Below are 19,010 nucleotides of genomic sequence, written 5' to 3' on the forward strand. Positions count from 1 at the left end.
GACATGGCTGCTAAACACAAGAATATGTCAAACGGGACTGTTACACTTTAAAATAAAAATCTTGGATAAAACAGAAAAATGAAAGGTACAAAACAAACAAACAAGACAGTGCATACTTACAAATGCCTTATAAATACATCCTCTGTGGAACAACAACTATGAGCATTGGAAATAAAAAAGGAAAAGTGAGAAAAGGGGAAAAAAAACCAAGTAATGTATAAATATGAAAAAAGATATGCTGTTTAGAAATGATGAAAAGTCCTGGATGAAATGCGCTAAGAGTATTTAATATTTTTTTTGTTTTCTAATTAAAATACGAGGAAAAAGGGTGCAGAAAAATTAAATGAAATTCTAATGGATGCCATCTAATGACACCTCTTCTACCTACACTGTGAGCAAAAAGCTTGAGAGACTAAGACTAGCACATCTCTTTATTCGGTTAATTTCAATATTTTTTTCTCTTATCCAAAATATCCATAAGTACAACTTAATCTGATTTTTTTATGCAAACGCTATTCTAAAATGTAAACATACTTTGGTCATTTTTGTGATTTTTTTCATCTACAGACATGAGAAAATTTGGATATGCTGAATCTATATATAGATTTTTTGTTTTAAAAAGATATATCCTAATCTATAATGAAACATTATGATACGGCTCAGCTTAGGCAAGCCAAGGTGCTCTCACAAATTAAGAAGTCAAACTACATCTTTCTGATGATAACCAGGATCATTTGATACTAAGCACTTAGTGACTTCTGGAAGGAAGTCCAATGGACAGCCGAAGAATCATTTTGGACACTTGGTTCCAGATGTGATAGAAATTTTTCTTAAGCCAATTATAAAGTACCTTCTCCTAACAGGCAGGCAAAGGCCTATACAGATTTTTAAAAACTCTTTTTTTCCATTAGGAGAATAAAGAAAAAATGATCAGAAGAGAAAGCCTCCCACAAGTTTATTTCAGGAGGTAGAGCAGCATTAGAATTTAGGGTAGTTAGAGTCAGAGGGACAGGGTTAGAGTTCTCTGAAGGAGAAAGGAACAGCCCAAAGAAGATGTATACACTACATTCCTCAGGGACTTCACAACAATTATACACCTATATTGTATACCTCCTAGACATGCCTGTTTGGTTTCATAAATCTCTCATGGCCATCTATGAATATGTGTCCACATTCCTTGTGGACATTTTATATCCTTTAAATTAGCCAAAAACATAGGAATCATAGACTCACAGAAAACTAGAGGTGTAGGGGACCTTAGGGGACACCTTGTTCAACTCCCTTCATCTGAACAGTAAGGAAACTGAGGATCCAGAAAGGGATCCTTGAGATCATAGAGCTTAATAACAGCTCTATGTGGAGGGTGGAGGAGAATAGCTGGCACTTGGACAGCACACCAAGGTTTCCATGTGGCTTTCCAAATATTATTTAATTGAAGCATCACAACAGGCCAAGAGGTGGGTAGGATTGATTATTCCCATTTTACAAATGATAAAGCTAATGTGTAGAAAGATCAAAGGAGCTGCCCTTGGTTATCCAGTGGGATTTAAGCTGGAGCCTCTCTGGATGGTGAGCCTTCTCTCCACTCCAGCACTCAACCTGTCCCAGGCCTAGAACCAAAGCCTCACTCCTCCCACTTCAGTACTCTTTCATTATAAGACTTCTAAAATGAAATCCTTAGTATTTGCCGTACATTTTGGGTGCTAAATTATGGCATATGGTCTTCAAAATAATAAACGCTGTGGAGCCAACTCATATTTTAGAACAATGGAAAACTTGGTATTGACCAGGGCTTAGCCAGGGAAATAAAAGATCAGAAAATTAATCTTTTCAATGGAAGACTCACTTTTTTTGTGAAGTAATAATGTGGCACCTCAATACCCAGAAGAGCCTGGTAGGTAGAAGGCCGTGGAAAGCTATCTTGAAGCAAGAGGCCATGTTCTTCAGTGCTGAAGAATGATATAATCAAAACATCTGCCTAGAAGGGGGAGAAAAAGTATTGTTTTGGTTTTGATGTGGCAATATTCTTTTTAAATTTTGTTTTTATTTTCCATTATTTTCACTTCCCAGAATCCACTTAAAAGGAAAACACACACACACACACACACACGCACACACACACACGCACACATGCACACACATGCACATGTACACGCACACACACAGCTTCCTCATTAAAGCAAAGGGCCAAAACATCATTCTACATTTTTTCCCCTTAGAGCAAAAGGAATGATCTCTCTGAAGAGAAAAAACATAAGCAAACTTGAGTCTTATTTCCTGTCAAGACCTTCTATTTTGTTTTCAAATGGATATCTATTCCTAAGTCTTTTTTCCTTCCATACTTCCATGCCCCCATGATTTCAGACTAGTGTCAATATTCCCTCCACTGGTTTGTGAATTACAATCCACCTCTGCCTTCTCATTCTCAACGGTTCTTTTCTGTTCCTTTTCATAGATTCCGTATACGTAGACATACCCAAGATACTAGAGGTCTTCCACTGTTTTGAAAAAAGATATATGCATACATATGTATACACACAGGTATATGTGCATACATACATGCATATTATAGATACACGTAGGTGTAGTTTCAGTGCAATACTTGTATTGTCTATCCATCTGTTCACTCTTATTCTCTCTACAAGACTAACCCACTTCCTCTTCTAGTCATACACACCCTTCACTGTGACATTTGTCACATACCAGTCATCACTGGTAATTTGCCACAACCTACTTATACTTACCATTGCCCTTTGAGTCACCTGAAATTGTAATTCTTCTGAGATCATGATTTGTAGCCATATAGCATCATTAGAGAATATTGGTGTTTAAAAAAAGACAGGCTTTTGTCAGTGAGACACTTGAAATCACTGAAAAGTTTGCATAATTTTCCAAGTTAAATATAGCTTGATATTCTTATCCTATTCAATTCTGGGAAAAGACCAACATCTTGTCAAAGTCTTTACCTGTCAAGACATATGTACTGGTGGTCACCTATTTAACGACATGCCATAATTTGGGAAATATGTACTCTTCACCTAATTTGTTTTTCCTTGTGTAGCTGGCTTGGCCAAATTGTTTTTTAAGTGGCTGTGGATCTTGCCGAGGAGGTACTGCATTGTTAAAGGTTTTGATGCAATCAACACAACATCAGTTGCCAAGGAGTGCTGGCAAGGCTTGTTGTTTCCTAACATCTTTCGAATACGCCCCCTTCTCTCCTCTGATACTGCCACCACCCTAGTGCAGACCTTCATTTCTGCCTGCCTGGATTCTTACACTAGCCTGCCACAAGTCTCTCCCTACTCAAGTCTACCCTCCACTCCACTGTGAAAAGTGATCTTCCTAAAGCACAAGTCTGATCATGTCATCTCCCTACTCAGTAAACTCCAGTGGATCTCTATCACATCTCCAGGATCAAATACAAAATCCTGTTTGGCCTTTAAAGCCCTGTATAACTCAGGGACCCACCCCCACCCCCTTTCTAGTCTTTTCATACCACCACACAATCTTTTTGGTGCAGTGACACCAAACAACAGACTTCCTGACTGTTCTTCTCATAAGACATTCCATATTCTGATTCTGGGCATGTTCCCTGGCAGTTCCCAATTCCTGGAATGATCTTTCCCGTAATGTTCTCCTTCCCCATCTCTGCCTCCTGGCTTCTTTCAAGTCCCAGTTGAAAACCCACCTTCTACAGAAATACCTGTTAATTCTAGTGCCTTCCCTCTGCTGATTATTTCGTGTGTGTGTGTGTGTGTGTGTGTATGCCTGTATCTATATTTTTTGTCCATAGTTGTTTGCATTTTGTCTCCCTCACTAGAATTTGAGCTCCTTGAGGGCAAGGACTATCTTTTTGCCTTTCTTTGTATCCCTAGCATTTAGCACAGTGCCTGACACATGTTGGCACTTAGTAAATATTTCTTGAGTGATTGACTCTGTAAGTCTCAGGAAATTATGTAACTGAAGATGTAGACTTGTGGAAGAAAATTAGTTGCTGCTGCCTTCTCTTTTTCATCAAGGATACCTTTGATGTGTGTATAGTTCATTCTTACCAAAATATTATAGAGGTCAGAAAGTAGACATATGGGTCACTTGCTAATGTCTTTGGTCACTTTAAAAAATAATAAAAATACCACCTTTTAGTATTTTGCATTTTTTGGAAATCTTCCACTATTGGAGACATCTTGAAAGTCAGTCGTTAAGCACATTTAAAATTATATACTTCCAAGATGTTTTGCATGATTACACATGTATAACCTGTATCAAATTGCTTACCATCTTAGGGAAGGGAAAGGGTAGGGATTGGGAGAGAGAATTTGGAACTCAAAATTTTAAAAAATGAATGTTTGACACTTGACACACTTGTGTGTCTTTGGGCAAGTTACTTAACCCCAATCGCCCTGCCTTCCCCCCTCCAAAAAAAAAATGAATGTTCAAAATTGTTTTTATATGTAATTAGAAAAAAATTATTAAAAAATAAAATTATATACTTCCAGCATGGATTATTTTTCCATGTGCAGCCTGTCAGGTTTACCTATCCTTCTCAAATTCATCTTTTTAAGAACCATTGGCAAGATGAAGCCAAAATGGTGAAGTAGCAGGAAGAAGCAAGGCTGACCTTTATACCACAACTCCTCAAAACAGATTTAGAAAACACCCTAGAGTCTTCATAGGGAGATCTCAGCAACTCAAGATTATAACAGGGAGAAAGAGGGTCACGAGAACTCTCAGACCTGGGTTTCATCAATAATAGCAGCAAGGAACACTTCAGTTCAGGGAGAGGCAGTGTCCCAGGGCAAAAAGATTGTGAACACAACTTATAGGGGCCTAAATTTGTGCAGAGTGCCAACTGGCAGGTTTATTTTCTACTACTCAATATTGAGTCATAGATCCAGGACTGAATGAGGAGGGTACCTGTACCTAGGAGTGGTGTTCCAGAGTGAGAAGAAGTTCTAGGCCTTAAACTGTATACTGAGAAAGAAGCAATTTCAGAAGCAAACTACAGTCACATGACTCTGACCTCACGAGGTGAGTGGGGTCTTAGTTCTAGTTCCTATCCCAGTCTGAAGCCTTCAGTGGAATAAACCAGGCAGGAATCCCAGAACAAAGGGAAGCCTGCAATTCTTTCATTCTGAACCAGCACAGCTTTCCAGTTAACTGTTAGTAGCTGAGTCTAGGAATAAACCCACAGTTGTGTTGCTCAAACCAAAATCCAGGTCAGGAACTTATAGAGTTCACACCAAAAGGTCAGGGATCAGACTTTGCTAGGACTAGACTATTTTGAAGCCTAGCTTGTAGGTCTTCAGCTTGACTAGTCCCTGAGATTCTGGAATAACACAACATTTAATGCTCTAAGAAAGCAGCAGCAAGACCCTAGAGGACACAAGCTCAGACCCAAGATTTCCTCCAAAAAAGTGAAGAGTCTGACCCTAACATAAAATCTAAAGTCAGAAAGTAGGGTGGAAAAATGAGCAAATAAAAAAAAGAATCCCACCATAAAGAGCTATTACGGTGACAGGGACACTCAAGACATAAACCCAGATGAAGAAAATGACTTCAAAAGATCTACATATAAAGACTACAAGAAAAACGCAGCTTCGGAAAAATTCAATTAGGATTCCTGGGAGGGATGAAGCAGAGTTTAAAAAAGTTTCAAATATTTTTATAAATAAAACTGCTAAAAAAAATCTGGAAAAGAAATGAAAGCTATGGAAGAAAAAACTGGAAAAGAATTTAACACCCTGGCACAAGAGACACAAAACCTTGCCTAAGCTGTATAAACTCCTTGAAAATTGGAACAGCCCAAAGAGATTATGACTGCAAGACAACAAGTAATATTAAAACGAAGTCAAAAGACTGAAAAAAATAGAAGAAAATGTAAAGTATCTCACAGCGAAAACAACTGACCTGGAAAAGAGATTGAAGAAAGATTGTTTAAGAATCACTGGGCTACCTGAAAGCCATGACCAAATAAAGAGCCTAGACATCATATTGCAAGAACTCTTTAGGGAAAACTGCCCAGATCTCTTAGAACCAGAAGGCAAAGTAGAAATAGAAAGAATCCACTGCTGTCTTCCCGAAAGAAATCCCAAAATAAACGCTGCTAGGAACATTATATCCAAAATCTAGAAATTCAAGGTAAAAGTAAAAATATTGCACAAGCAACCTAAGACAAAGAAAGAAAAGAAAGAAAGGATTTAAGAATTGAGCAGCCACAATCAGGACTGTATCATATTTAGCAGCCATTACTATAAAGGAATGGTGAGCTAAGAATATGATATTCCAGAAGGCAAAGAATATAGGATTACAACCAAAAATAACTTACCCAGCAAAACTGAGTATAATCCTACAGGGGAAAAAAATGGATTGTTAATTAAACAGAGGACTCCCAGGTATCTCTGATGAGAAGACCAGAGCTGAGTAGAAACTTTGAAGTGCAAACCCAAGAGTCAAGCGATACATAAATATGAATGGACAATTGTAAAAGACTAAACAAGAATAAACTGTTTACATTATAATATGGGGGAGATGATACATGTGCTCCCTCAGAACTCCATCAGAGGTCATAGAGTCTAAATAGACAAAGGATCTAGGAGTGGTTCTCTTATGTTTTGATGATCTTAAAAGAAGAATAGAGAGGAAGAGGAATAAAAGGGGGCATAAAAGAGATGGGGAAAATCGTCTCACATAATTGAGATTCACAAGTATGTTTATGTAAACATGGAAGAAGGGGTGAGTGAACAGCTGCACTTGGACGTCACTCTCATCTGACTTGGTCCAAAGGAGGGAAGAATATACACACACACAGTTAGGTATGGAAATACATTTCACTCAACACAGCAGGGTAAGGGAAGAAGGGAAATGGGAGAATAAGAGGGAGAGTAAATTAAATAAGGTATTAGTCCTAAGCAAAACAAACTCTTAACAAGGATATGCAAAAATATTTATAGAAGCTTTGTTGTAGTGGTAAAGCACTGGAACCTGAGCAAATTCCTATCAACTAGGGAATGGCTGAAGAAGTTATGGTAAATAAATGTTATGGAATACTATTTTATCATAAGAAATGATGACAGGGATGATTTTAGAGAAACCTGGGAGGATGTTCATGAACTGATACAAAATGAAGTAAGCCGAACTAGGAGAACAATTTGTATAATGACAACAATATCGTAAAAACAAAACTCTCAAAGACTCATCACAATGACCAACAATGATTGCAGAGAACTCATAATGAAACATACTTGCCACCTCCTGATGGAGAGGTGATGGACTCAGAGTGCAGATTAAGACTTTTTTGGAGATGGACAATGCTAGATTTTTTTTTTTTGCTTGACTATGTATAGGTGTTTTCTTTTTCTTTCTCAATTGAGGGTGGGAGGCAGAATACTGTTGATTAAAAAAAATGATTTAGGGGTAGCTAGGTGGCACAGGGAGTAGAACACGGGCCCTGGAGTCAGGAGGACCTGAGTTCAAATCCAACCTGAGACATTTGACACACTTACTAGCCATGTGACCTTGGGCAAGTCACTTAACCCCAATTGCCCTTCCTTCCCCCCTCCAAAAAAATGAAATGAAAAAATGATTTAAAAAATAAAATAATAGGGTTAGCTAAATTAGTTGACCACCAAGGACCCTTAACTATATAGAACCTAATACTTAGCACAAAACTACCTCTCTGACAGCTAAGAATTCCTGAAATTTTAAGAAGTCATTCAGATGAGAAATTGTGAGTGAAAGAAAATTGAAAAGGGACATTATTTTTTGAAAAGTATGGTATTTGAATCATTAATCAAATCATTAAAACATAAAAAGAACCCTTGCCACTTCCTACCACACAGGAAAACAATATGATGGTATGATGTCTGAGATTACATTATGTAAGAACTTCCCTACTGGGTCAATGGATGGTACATCCAACATAACAATCTATTGCTCATCTTTGAAACTAAAATTTTTCAAATACAAATAGATATTTTGTGGAAGGGCATGATTTGTCATCTATGAATTGACCCAAATCATTTTTGGAAGCTATAATAAGGCTTTTTTATCTAATATTTTCAAGGGGGTTGAGAGAATATTTGATTTTCTCACTTAAGGAATAAACTGCATTTTTTTTCCTTCTGCTTACTTGTGGCTTCTGCTCTGTTCTAGATGATGGAAGGGGCCAGATGTGTGACTGAAGGACAAATGGACCATCTCACCTGTCTTCATTTACAATGCTTCTTATAGTGATGAGTCATGTTAGTTTAGTACCTATTGTATAAACTAGTAATTCCATTTATTTTCCTCAAGTCTGCCTTTTTCAAGCTTCAGGCCAATAAGGTAGGATGTCCTAGTTTGCGTGTCTGTCTTTATGCCTGTGTCACAAATTGGCTAATGTTAGTTACACTCTAGTTTTTTCCTGTTGGCAAGGTCAAGTCAATCAGTAGGAAAATAGGGGATGAGGAGCAAGAAAAATGCTGGTCAGATGGTGGTTCACACCTATAAACCCCTTATCAACTCTTTGGTCATCTTTCAATTTGATCTTTATAACCAACACCTTCTGATCTTTACTCTCTTTGTTACGGTGAATCCAGAACGCCACAAATAAAATTACCTTTATCACTAACAATCATTAACACTTTCTAGGTTGCCTACTTTCATACTCACAAATCACATTACCAAATGACACTAGCTCCTTGCAAGACTAAGTCAGTGAGACAGGGGAGAGGAGTACCATGCTGCTAGAATTCTCTGTGGGTGGTTGTTTCTTTTCAGCAGGTTGTTGATGGGGAGTAATAGCTTCCTGGACTGCTTCACATACAAAAAGTCTTGGCTCACTCTGATCCCAGAAGTGGCTGATTGGAATATGATCAAGTAGACTCAGATCCCCCAAAATAGGATTTCTAGATGGAAAAAGGAAGAAATATCTGTAATACCAGGAAGAACATTACTACTACATTCGCTTCATGAACTTCAACAAGGCCTAAACTAAATAGCAATATAACATAGTCTTATCTTTTCCAAAGACTATCAACTTAGACACTCAGATTCTATGTGTTGTAGTGATCCTCCCTTTATTACTTTTAGCCAAAAGTAATAAAATTATGAAAATCTAGTGTTTGTTAAATTAAGAATAAAAAATGTAGAAGAACATATTAGATGTTTATCTGGAATGGTGTACTAATACTGGGCACTTATAAAGCACCTTAAAGTTTACCAGCACTTTACATACATTATTGTAGTAGTACTATTGTACAGTAATTAATTATACAGTGTAAATTAAGGCTATAGCCATCATTACAATGTATTTATTTCTATTCCCTTTTGGATAATTATGAGAACATTAGAATAAAAAGGGACCCACTTATTGGATAATGGCTGAACAAATAATGGCACATGAATGTAATGAAATATCATATAAGAAATGACAAAAGGAATCGTTTCAGAGAAACCTGGGAAGACTTGTATGAACTGATGCTGAGTGAAGTGAGCAGAGCCAGAACAACTTATATATCAACAATATAAAAATCATGATAATAAAAAGTAACTTTTAAAAATTTAAGAACTCTGATCAATGCCAACGTCCAACCATGATTCTATAGTACTGATTATGAGGCATGCCTTTTAATAGAGGGGTGATTCAAGATGCAGAATGAGACACACTTTTTTGGCCATTGACAATATAGAAATCTGTTTTTCTTAACTATGTCTATTTTCTTTAAGGGTTTTGCTTTTCTTTTTTTTCAATAGGGAATAGAACAGGGGAATAAGGATAGAGCTGCCAAAAAAAAAAAGGAGAAGGAAGGTTTATTGAAGCATTTTTTAAAATGCACAGCAGAGACAAAAAAGGCCAAAAGGAATCACAGACAAGCAGGGCAGCTTTGAAAGGTACATACTGAACCTATGTACTTTTAAATAAAATTAGGTTCTATATATTGAATATTTGCAGTCTTATGCATATCCTCTCCTATTCTACTGTGTATAAGAAAATGCTCATTTTTTGTATTTGTTAAATTGAGAATTAATTTTTTTTAATAACACAAATGCTTCTCTGAAATGTTATAATAAAAACATAGGCACTTATATAGCACTTTCAAGTTACCTAACTTATTGCATACATTATAACATTTGACCTTAAATGTACCTTGAAAGAAAAATACTAATGTTACTGTCCCAGTTTTACAGATGAGGAAACTGGGACTGAGAGAGTTTAAGAGACTTTCCAAGGGTCAAATTTTTTTCAAGGTTAGTTAAGGGTCAAATAAGTATAAGAGGCAGGATTTGAAATGAGGTAGACTCTCCCTGAGCCCAGGTCCAATGCTTTTATCAATTATGCCACATTGTCTCTATAGGTGAACCTTGCTTTAAGGCTGAAGATCTGAGAGTTTTCGTTTCCCAGGACCAGCTGGTACAAACACTCAGTTGTACAGTGAACTCTGCTGGGCAATATTTAATGCTACAGCTCAGGGCTTTCAACTTCATCAAGTATATAAAACATAGTCCTTCACTCCCACCTTTACTCTCCCCTTCCCCCTCCAAATGGTTTGGATAAAAAATAAGGCCAATTTTAGTTAGAGAATGGTGTGAAAATGACACTGCGGCAAGCTTAGCCCCAAAAGAAGACATATGAAAAAACAGTTCCTCTCATTTTCCTGTGGATGTGGATGGGGGCAGATGGCAGGGGGAGGAGAAGAAGGGAAGGGCCATTGGTGCTCTTCTTCTCCCCCCATTAAAAATTATTATAATGGATGACTTTCTAGAAAGGGGAAGCGGTATGGAAGAAAATTTAGGTGAGGTAAAAAAGATAACAATAAACATTTATATAGAAAAAAGAAAATAACACTGTGAGAAGACAGGGAAGAAGAGAATGATGATGAGAGAGGTGACAAAGAAAGCAGTGATAAAAAAGAACAAAATATTTGTATTTAAACTGAAATTTTTAACATTTTTGAAATACAGTAATTTTATATAATCATTTTTAATATATGCCTGCATATTTTCTTCCTTTCCAAGAGATCTTAACTTAAATAAGATATTTAGCTCCTAAGATGCAATGGAAAAAACACTAAATTAGGAGAAGGAAGATGAAGGTCTGCTACCCAGTTAACTAGCTTCCCTAACTAGCCATGAGATCTCATATGATCCATTTAGCTCCTCTGGGCCTTGGTAGCTTTACTTAGATTCCTAGGGAAATTCTAGGGAGTTTTGTGAAAAGGATAGTTTGTGGCAATCCTTAAGGACTTGTATGGTTTCAGCAACAATGTCACACCTGCTATATTACTTCTTCTTTTCTTTTTCTTTGACAGTGTTATTAGAAGTAACACAAGATGCCTGGATTTCAGTAAGGGATTTGGCAAAAATTTCTTATGCTATCCTTGCCAAGAACAAGATAGAAATGTGGGCTTAGTATGGTTGGGTGGATTTGGACTTGGTTGAATGACCTGAAGCAAAGAAGGTCATTAATGGGTCAAGGTTGAAAGTCACCAATATTGTAGGACCCAAAGATCTTCATTTACTTCTGTGCTGTTAACATTTTTATTAAAGACTTGAATTAAAGCATAGTAGTATGTTTATCAAAGCTGCAGATGACATGAAACCTGAAAGGAGAGATAACATGCTGAAAACACGATCCAGAAAGATCTCAACAGGCTATAGAGCTATGGGGTTAGAAATGTGATCATAAGGAATTTAATAGGGATTAATGCAAAGTCCTACAGTTGGGTTGAAAAATCAAGTATATATGTCCAAGATATGAGGGGACGCAGGGTTGAAAAAGACCTGGGAGTTTTGGTTACCTGAAAACTCAATGAGTCAAAGAGGCTACAAAAAAAATAATAATATTATCATTTGCATAGGACCTACTATGTGCTTTACAAATATTATTTCATGTGATCCTCACAACAACCCCTAGAGGTGCTATTATGATCCCCATTGTACAGCTGAGGAAATTGGAGCAATCAAAGATTAAATCACTCTTCTAGGGTTATAGATCTAGTAAGTGTCTGAGGCTGGATTTGAACTCAGGGCTTCCTGACTCTAGACTCAGTGCTCTATCCACTGCGCCACTTAGCTGTATTATCTGTAATCACAGGCTACATTAGAAGAGGTGGGTAGTCCAGAACAAGGATGGTGACAGTTCTGCTTGTACTGGGCTCTAGTAAAGCCATATCTGGAATATCATGTTCTTTTAGGGCCAGTATCTTGGCTTTTATCTATCATAGTTCAGGGGCAGAGACATGTACCCACAGACTCTTCCCAACAGCAGTTTCAGGCTTCCTTCCCTACAGAGATGGTGTGGCATAACAGAAGGGGCTGTGGTCATGCAGAACTGGGTTTAAGTTTACCTCTGACACTCACTATCTTTTTTGTAGGCAAATCATTTAGCCTTTCTGAAACTTGGTTTCTTATATTTGTAAAATAGGTATAATATCTACGGTAGCTGATTCACATGATTATTGTGAGGTTCGAATCACATCCCCCCCCACATTATACATATATATACACATATATACATATATATATATATTTAAATTATATATGTATATATACCCACATATATATTTGTGTATGTATGTGTATACATATACATACACACACACACACACACACACACACACACACACACATGCACAGGGCTTTGCAAACTGTAAAGCACCATACAAATGTTAACTATTATTACTTGTATTATTATTATTCCTTCTGGTGGGAGTCTAGTAGACACACTAGTAGTTGGCCAACAGAGGCCAACTAATGCCTGTCTCTATAGCAAAGTGCAAAAAAAAAAAAGGTTTTAAACAAGACACACTGTCTGGAGGTTGGAAAATGGTAGATTGTAATATTCTAAAAATTAAACAGTTTAATACACTCAAACCAAGATTTCTTACTTTTTATTCTCTTCTCCTATAAAGGAGAATGCTTCTTTTCCATCAGTTTGTCCAGTCTTGAAGTCAAAAACAGTGACTGTGTCCATTTCAACATCATAGAAGCACATTTTGGAATCAAGACTATTGTCAGGCTATTGGGAAAAAGAAAAAAAAAAGCTCATGTATGCTGATTCCATTACCTAAGTGCATTTGTTCTAGGTCTTTGTGCTTCAAATTAAAAGGAGATCAATCCTGAGGATAGAAGAGACATGTTTTACATTATTTTGGCCCACTGAGTACTCAGGACTTTCAGGGAACAACATTCAGGTACATCTGGTGCCTTTCACATTTTAAGCCTTAAATTACTCCTTATAGTCATTAAATTATTATTTTTCATAACTGATCATGGTTTACAATGAATAAGAAAACAGACTGAAGATTTCTGAATATCAAACTAGTTCATTAAACTATTATCACAACTTATTTGGGATGTTTTTCCAGTGGAAGTGGCTAGAATCAAAGGGACATAAAAAATTGTGGGTTTTGGTTCAACATGGCCAGAGACATTTATTCCCTAGGGCTTAAGAGCTATGACAATTAGGAATTCTTTACTCTTTTCCCCACCCTCTTTTACCTATGTCCCCACTCTTTGGCATCCTTCCACTTCTTCCTCTATTGTCTTCTTTACTACGTCCCTATGACTATGTCTATTACTTATCACAGTCCTATTTTACTCCTCACATTACTTTATTACATTCCTGTTCCTTGTCTGTGTGTGTACATGTGCATTTGTGTATGTGCATGTGTATGAATTGAAACTAAAAAAAAAAGGGAACTAGGTTGATTTGGACAAGATCTTTTTTCCCTGTTTTTACATTTCTTCCTCCCATCCCCAAATGGCATCAAAATAACCAGAGTTTGTGTACAAAATATAAGTCTCAGACACAGCTGTGAAAACTAATACAATCAAAACGCAGTCAGATGAAGTCCTTGGGTTATGCCGCTCCCCCCCCACCAAAAAAAATGCAAAACTAGAGTGAAAACCAGAAACGAATAGACATTTGAAAACTCTATTTTCTGAGATTTGAAGACATCACAACCCCTACACCCTAGTCCTATCCCAAGGCCCCATTGCGGCAGGAGAGGTAACCTTGGGTTCTGCAAGGCCAAGCTTTCACAGGTTTTCTCTTGCAAGAAAGGCTTCACAGAAGGTCCCAATTACATTGTTTTCCAAGAACCAACCTAGCTAAGTATGGAGAGATCACCTTTAGGATGCCCATTTAATGATGAATTATTTATACGTGACAACCTATGAAAGAAAGAACACAAAATGGCCGTTAGAGCCATGTGGCAGTCTTCTGCTTCTGACATGGGCTGAGTACTAAGAATTACACATTTTAGATGGGTGTTTAGCAATTTTTATGCTATGGACTTTATGGACCTTTTCTCAGAATAATGTTCTTAAATGCATAAAATAAAATATGCAGGATTACCAAGAAACTAATTATACTGAGATAGTTATCAAAGTATACAATACCCTAAGTTCACAGACCCTAGATTAAGAAACCCTGTTTTAGACTATCAAAAGCATTTAGCTGTTGGTAAGTGTGATATACTCATAAAATGACATGTGAGTTGACATAGTACTGGAGGAACTGAATTGTAAGAATCTGGGCATTCTCACTAAAAAGGAAACCAGAAGACAAAAGGAAGTTAACAGCAAAATGGAAGAATGGTTTACAGGTCCTCCTAGGAAAGCCTAATAAAAGAGGTGGTGGAATTGACTTTACTGTGTATCCTGAGGCAACAAGAAGCATCATTTCATGAGGTGTTTTGGTCAATTTATATTGCAATGCTCATAATATATATATATATATGCAAAAATATTACCATAAGAATAATTGCAGCTTATGCTCCAACATCTATTGCAGAGGAAGTAGAGAAATTCTATTAAAAAGGTAACAAAAGCCTCCAAAGTAAATCAATACATATTCTGAGATCTAGAGACTTTAACATAATTGTGGGCACATCGAAAAGTGGTTTTACAAAGTTGTAAAATGTGGTTCAATGGTTAAAAAAAATAAAAGGGAGAGGCCAAAGATTTGAAGACTACACAAAAGCCTCAGGCCTACACAGCTTGAAAATTCCATTTACATAAATGGTGAGGAGGCCTCAGACATGGCAAAAACAAGTAACAAAACTGAAACATAAAAGACTGGAATAGAAGACAACGTCAATGTGGGAGTCACATCTGTTAGATATTTGTTGCAACTCCCGCTCACTAGAGGAAAGAGCAAAATGAATGCCAAACTATATGAAGAAAAAAAAAAGCCACAGCCTCTAGTTAAAATAAGTTTTATTGCTATCATTTGTTTTTAGAACATAGGCACTTCCTGATATGCACACCCCTTCCATGTAAAATGCCCAAAGAGTTACTGCATCTGACCATGTAGCAACATTCCACATCTGCTGTCTCCAAATTCACTATCTCCTCAAACAATTACTTAATAAGCATGCATTGAGAGAGACAAGGTGTGGTGAATAGAAGTTGCTTAATCTAATCCATTCCACTATGCAGTTTCTAGTACTAGACTTCCTTCCCATGAATATCAATTTAAGGAGATTGTGTGGTGTAGTGGGATTTGTTGTTTTATGTCCTGAGTTATGAAGCTCAAGCTGACTCCCTCCCTTTACCTTCACCATTCACCTCTGCAATGGCTAGTACAACCTACTTTTGGATCTGTGGTCCCTTACCACACAGCTGCTGATGACCAACAGGGACCCATATATCTTTTCTTGTGGAGTAGGATCAGGGGTATGCTAGTAAATGTTTAACAACTTGATCTCCAAAGGGAAAAAAGTAAGCAGGACAGACTTTGAAGTTTAATCTGCATTATTACCATTTTCTCCATCACTTTCGCAAAACTAGACAATCAACCAAAAAATAAAAAATTAAGCCCTGATTTGTAGCATTTGTCAATTTTCAAAGTGTACTCATTGTATACTTTGTATACTTTCAAAGTGCTCACATTGAAAATTTAACAATTGGTTCTCCTGAGGTTGTTCTGGACTTGGGTCCAGAAGCTTCCTGGGTAGGAGGCAACCATGAGAAGCATGGCCCTTCCTTAAAGAAGATGGTCTCTTAAGTTTCCCATACACCCAAAACAAAAGCTAGTACGGAACTCCTGTCACTCTATTCCATGGGAATATGCTTCAGTGGTGCTACATCATTCCCCATTCTACAAAGAGACAACCTGCCCATTTCGTCTGCCCTTTGTCCCTCTTTTCCATTGATTTCACCTGAAGCTCCCTATGCTCAGTGAGAGACTGAAGAAATTCTATCCTCTTTTTTCTTTTCACTCAAGCCAAGTGGAAGGATATCTCTAGCTTTCCTCTATGTAGTGCCTCTCCTCCTATGATTTCTTTGTTAGTCCTTCCATTAAAAAAAAAACATTCACTTTAGGAGAATTTAGATTTTAGCCCACAGAATATGAATTCAACTCTTCCTTCTTCTCTTCCACTAAATCTCTTCAGCCTCTTATATCCTTTTGTCCTTTGGTGCTTCTTCCTTGTTTTCTCTTTAACAGATTCATCTTACTCTGGAAGGATGAGAACTGAATTCGTTGCTTAGTTTTGTTAACAGTATATTTACTTACTTTCTTGTATTTCCCTTGCTTGGGTATACTGGCTAAGGCAAATGTTCTGCTTATCTTTGTTACATTCTGGATGAATGATTCAAAGGCCTCTCCTCTGTTGAAGGGGTATTTTTAAAAATTGACTGCTAGGTTCAGCTTTTCAGGATGCTATTTTGGAGTGTATCTTGCTTTGATTTTCAGAAGAGCAAATTCCAATTTCTGTTTTGACATCATAACATAGGTGAGGAGTAGAACTAGGATATTAGTATTGACTTTCCTTCACAGCTGAAGGACTTGGTAGCTTATTACTAATAGCAGGTAGCATTTATATAGCACTTTAAGATTCGCAAAGTTCTTTATATATGTTAACTCATTTGATCTTCACAAATAAACCCTGTCTGGCAGGTGTTGTTATTATCCCCATTGTACAGATCAGGAAACTGAGGCAGGCAGAGGTTAAATGACCTGCCCAGGGTCAGTCAGCTAGCAAGTGTCTGAGGAAGGATTGCAACTAAGGTTGTCTTGCTTCCATGTTTAGCACTATATCCACCTCACCACTCAGCTGCCTCCATAACTGTTGTTTGGCACTGAAACTCTGGAATTTAACCACTATATGTTTCAGGGGGTTCTCTTTGCCAGTGATCTGGGGATTCTACCCATTAGAGCCTTGCTTTCTGTTTTTCATACTTCTAGACAATTTTCTTATATTATTTTCTTCAATGTAGTACTTACAATTTTAAAATTTCATTATTTTCTGAGAGATAGATGATGCTAAGACTCTCCTTATACATTCAGTCTTCAAGGTCAGTTGTATTAGTCTGTTCCTCTGTTCTTCCCCAGTTGTTGTCTTTTGTTTTTGTTCTGCCAAATTTTCTTCCACCTCTACATTTCTGAGTTCCAAATCTGTTTTTCAGATTTTGGAGAGATTCTCCATTTTGTGTTCCAAGTTGTCTACTGATTTCTGACCAATCTATATCTTCCTTTAAAATTTCTCTTTTGAACCATTCTGGAATTTACAATTATTCCATGATCTTTGGGAACATACAGAATATATTTTCTTGCTCATTTTTTTTTACTAGGGATTTTTTCCCCCTTTCCTTCAAAACGTAATTTTTATTCACTATGTTGTGATCTCTTCTAGAATGCTTGCTCATTTTCCCTTCCATTTTATGACTCTTGTTATTGGTTTATCTTCTTGGAGGAAGAGACTATACCAAGTTTTCTCTTTTAGGTCTCTCCCCCACCCCTTTCTTTTCTATTCCTGATACCCCGAATCAGTCATTCTCAGTATTTGGCTCCTTATTCTTCCATAGTCCTGGTTTATGTATTCTCCTGTACAGATCTTAGGGCTAGTTGGCCTCTCAGCCTTTTTAAGTTGGAGTTAAAGTGTGAAGGTTGTCTGGGTTCCTGTTATGGGGAGAGGAATACACCTCAGTTTTTAGCTGCCTTTTCCTCTGTACAGAAGCTCCTTTCCACTTATCTGTTCTTTCCTGCCATGTTCCCTTTCTGTTCTGTTAATAGACAGCTATTTTATACAGGGGTTTTATATTAAGTTCCTGACACGAACAGAGAGGAACTACTTCGGTAAAGCCTCTTAGACTGTTGGCAATTGTACATGTACCCTTGGGGTGTTTAGGATGAATGGGAATGTCAAGTAGTTGGACACCATTCTATCTGAAGGCATTACATTATGTGGAGTTGTTACCATCTTTTTCTCTTCTTGCTACATCTTTAATTACTATAGATTTTGGTACAGTTCTTGATGTAATTTGTTTATGGAGTGGGGGACATATACGGAAAACAACTACACTGACATCTTTCTAATTAATTACCTAGCTTTCAACTCGTAAACAAACTGAAAATAAAAACAGGAAATGAATGGAATAGACATTGACACAGATTTATAAAAATTTCTTAAAGAAGTTCAACCAACAGTAAAAGAACTCTGATCAGAGCTGAAATAGGCGGAAGCTCTAGTTACTGGAGGATAAAACAGGTGAGAATGAGAAGACCTTTTACATTTGGAAAATTCTAACAAAAGCCCAACTTGTGAACTCAGAAAAATCAAAAGGGACCTCAGTCAGCTACAGGAAAACCTGAAGACTTCAGAAAATGCAAATTTGCCATTTGAGAATCAACTAAAATAAGACAATCAAAAATTTATCCACAGTTATAGATGAGATTCATACTGTTCTTAAGAAGGATAAGAAGAAGAATGAAGAGAGAGATCAAAAATCCAAAGAGAATGGTGCAAATGTATGATTAAAATTTGTTTTGGGGAAGAATGGTGTTACATGATGTAACATATAAATCATGATATCAGAATGTTTGAAAGTGATGCATGTTTGATTTTAGTAGTATAAATATCTATTAGTTCAAAAGATGTATGAAGTTTTATGAATGTGAAAAAAAGAGCTTTGAGCGCTCCTCAACTAGGAAACATTTGAGCTCTTAGCTAAGCAAAGACATATGGCAAGGCAAGACAAGAGTGATTTAGCACGTCAATTTGTAAGATCTAATGGAGAATACC

At 37.0% G+C, this 19,010-nt stretch overlaps 1 protein-coding gene across 1 annotated transcript in view; it reads right to left on the reverse strand.

Moving 5' to 3' along the window:
* IFT140 (intraflagellar transport 140) overlaps positions 1 to 19,010 on the reverse strand; it is a 175,123-nt gene that overhangs the window by 88,186 nt on the left and 67,927 nt on the right. The window contains exons 14-16 of the mRNA XM_036738510.1: positions 12,867 to 12,997; positions 8,717 to 8,885; positions 1,847 to 1,978 (exon numbers count right to left, since the gene is read on the reverse strand). Coding sequence (XP_036594405.1) covers positions 1,847 to 1,978; positions 8,717 to 8,885; positions 12,867 to 12,997 — 432 coding nt within the window. The remainder of the gene's footprint in view (positions 1 to 1,846; positions 1,979 to 8,716; positions 8,886 to 12,866; positions 12,998 to 19,010) is intronic.

Source organism: Trichosurus vulpecula, chromosome 9 (assembly GCF_011100635.1).
Source record: "Trichosurus vulpecula isolate mTriVul1 chromosome 9, mTriVul1.pri, whole genome shotgun sequence".
NCBI lineage: Eukaryota > Metazoa > Chordata > Mammalia > Diprotodontia > Phalangeridae > Trichosurus > Trichosurus vulpecula.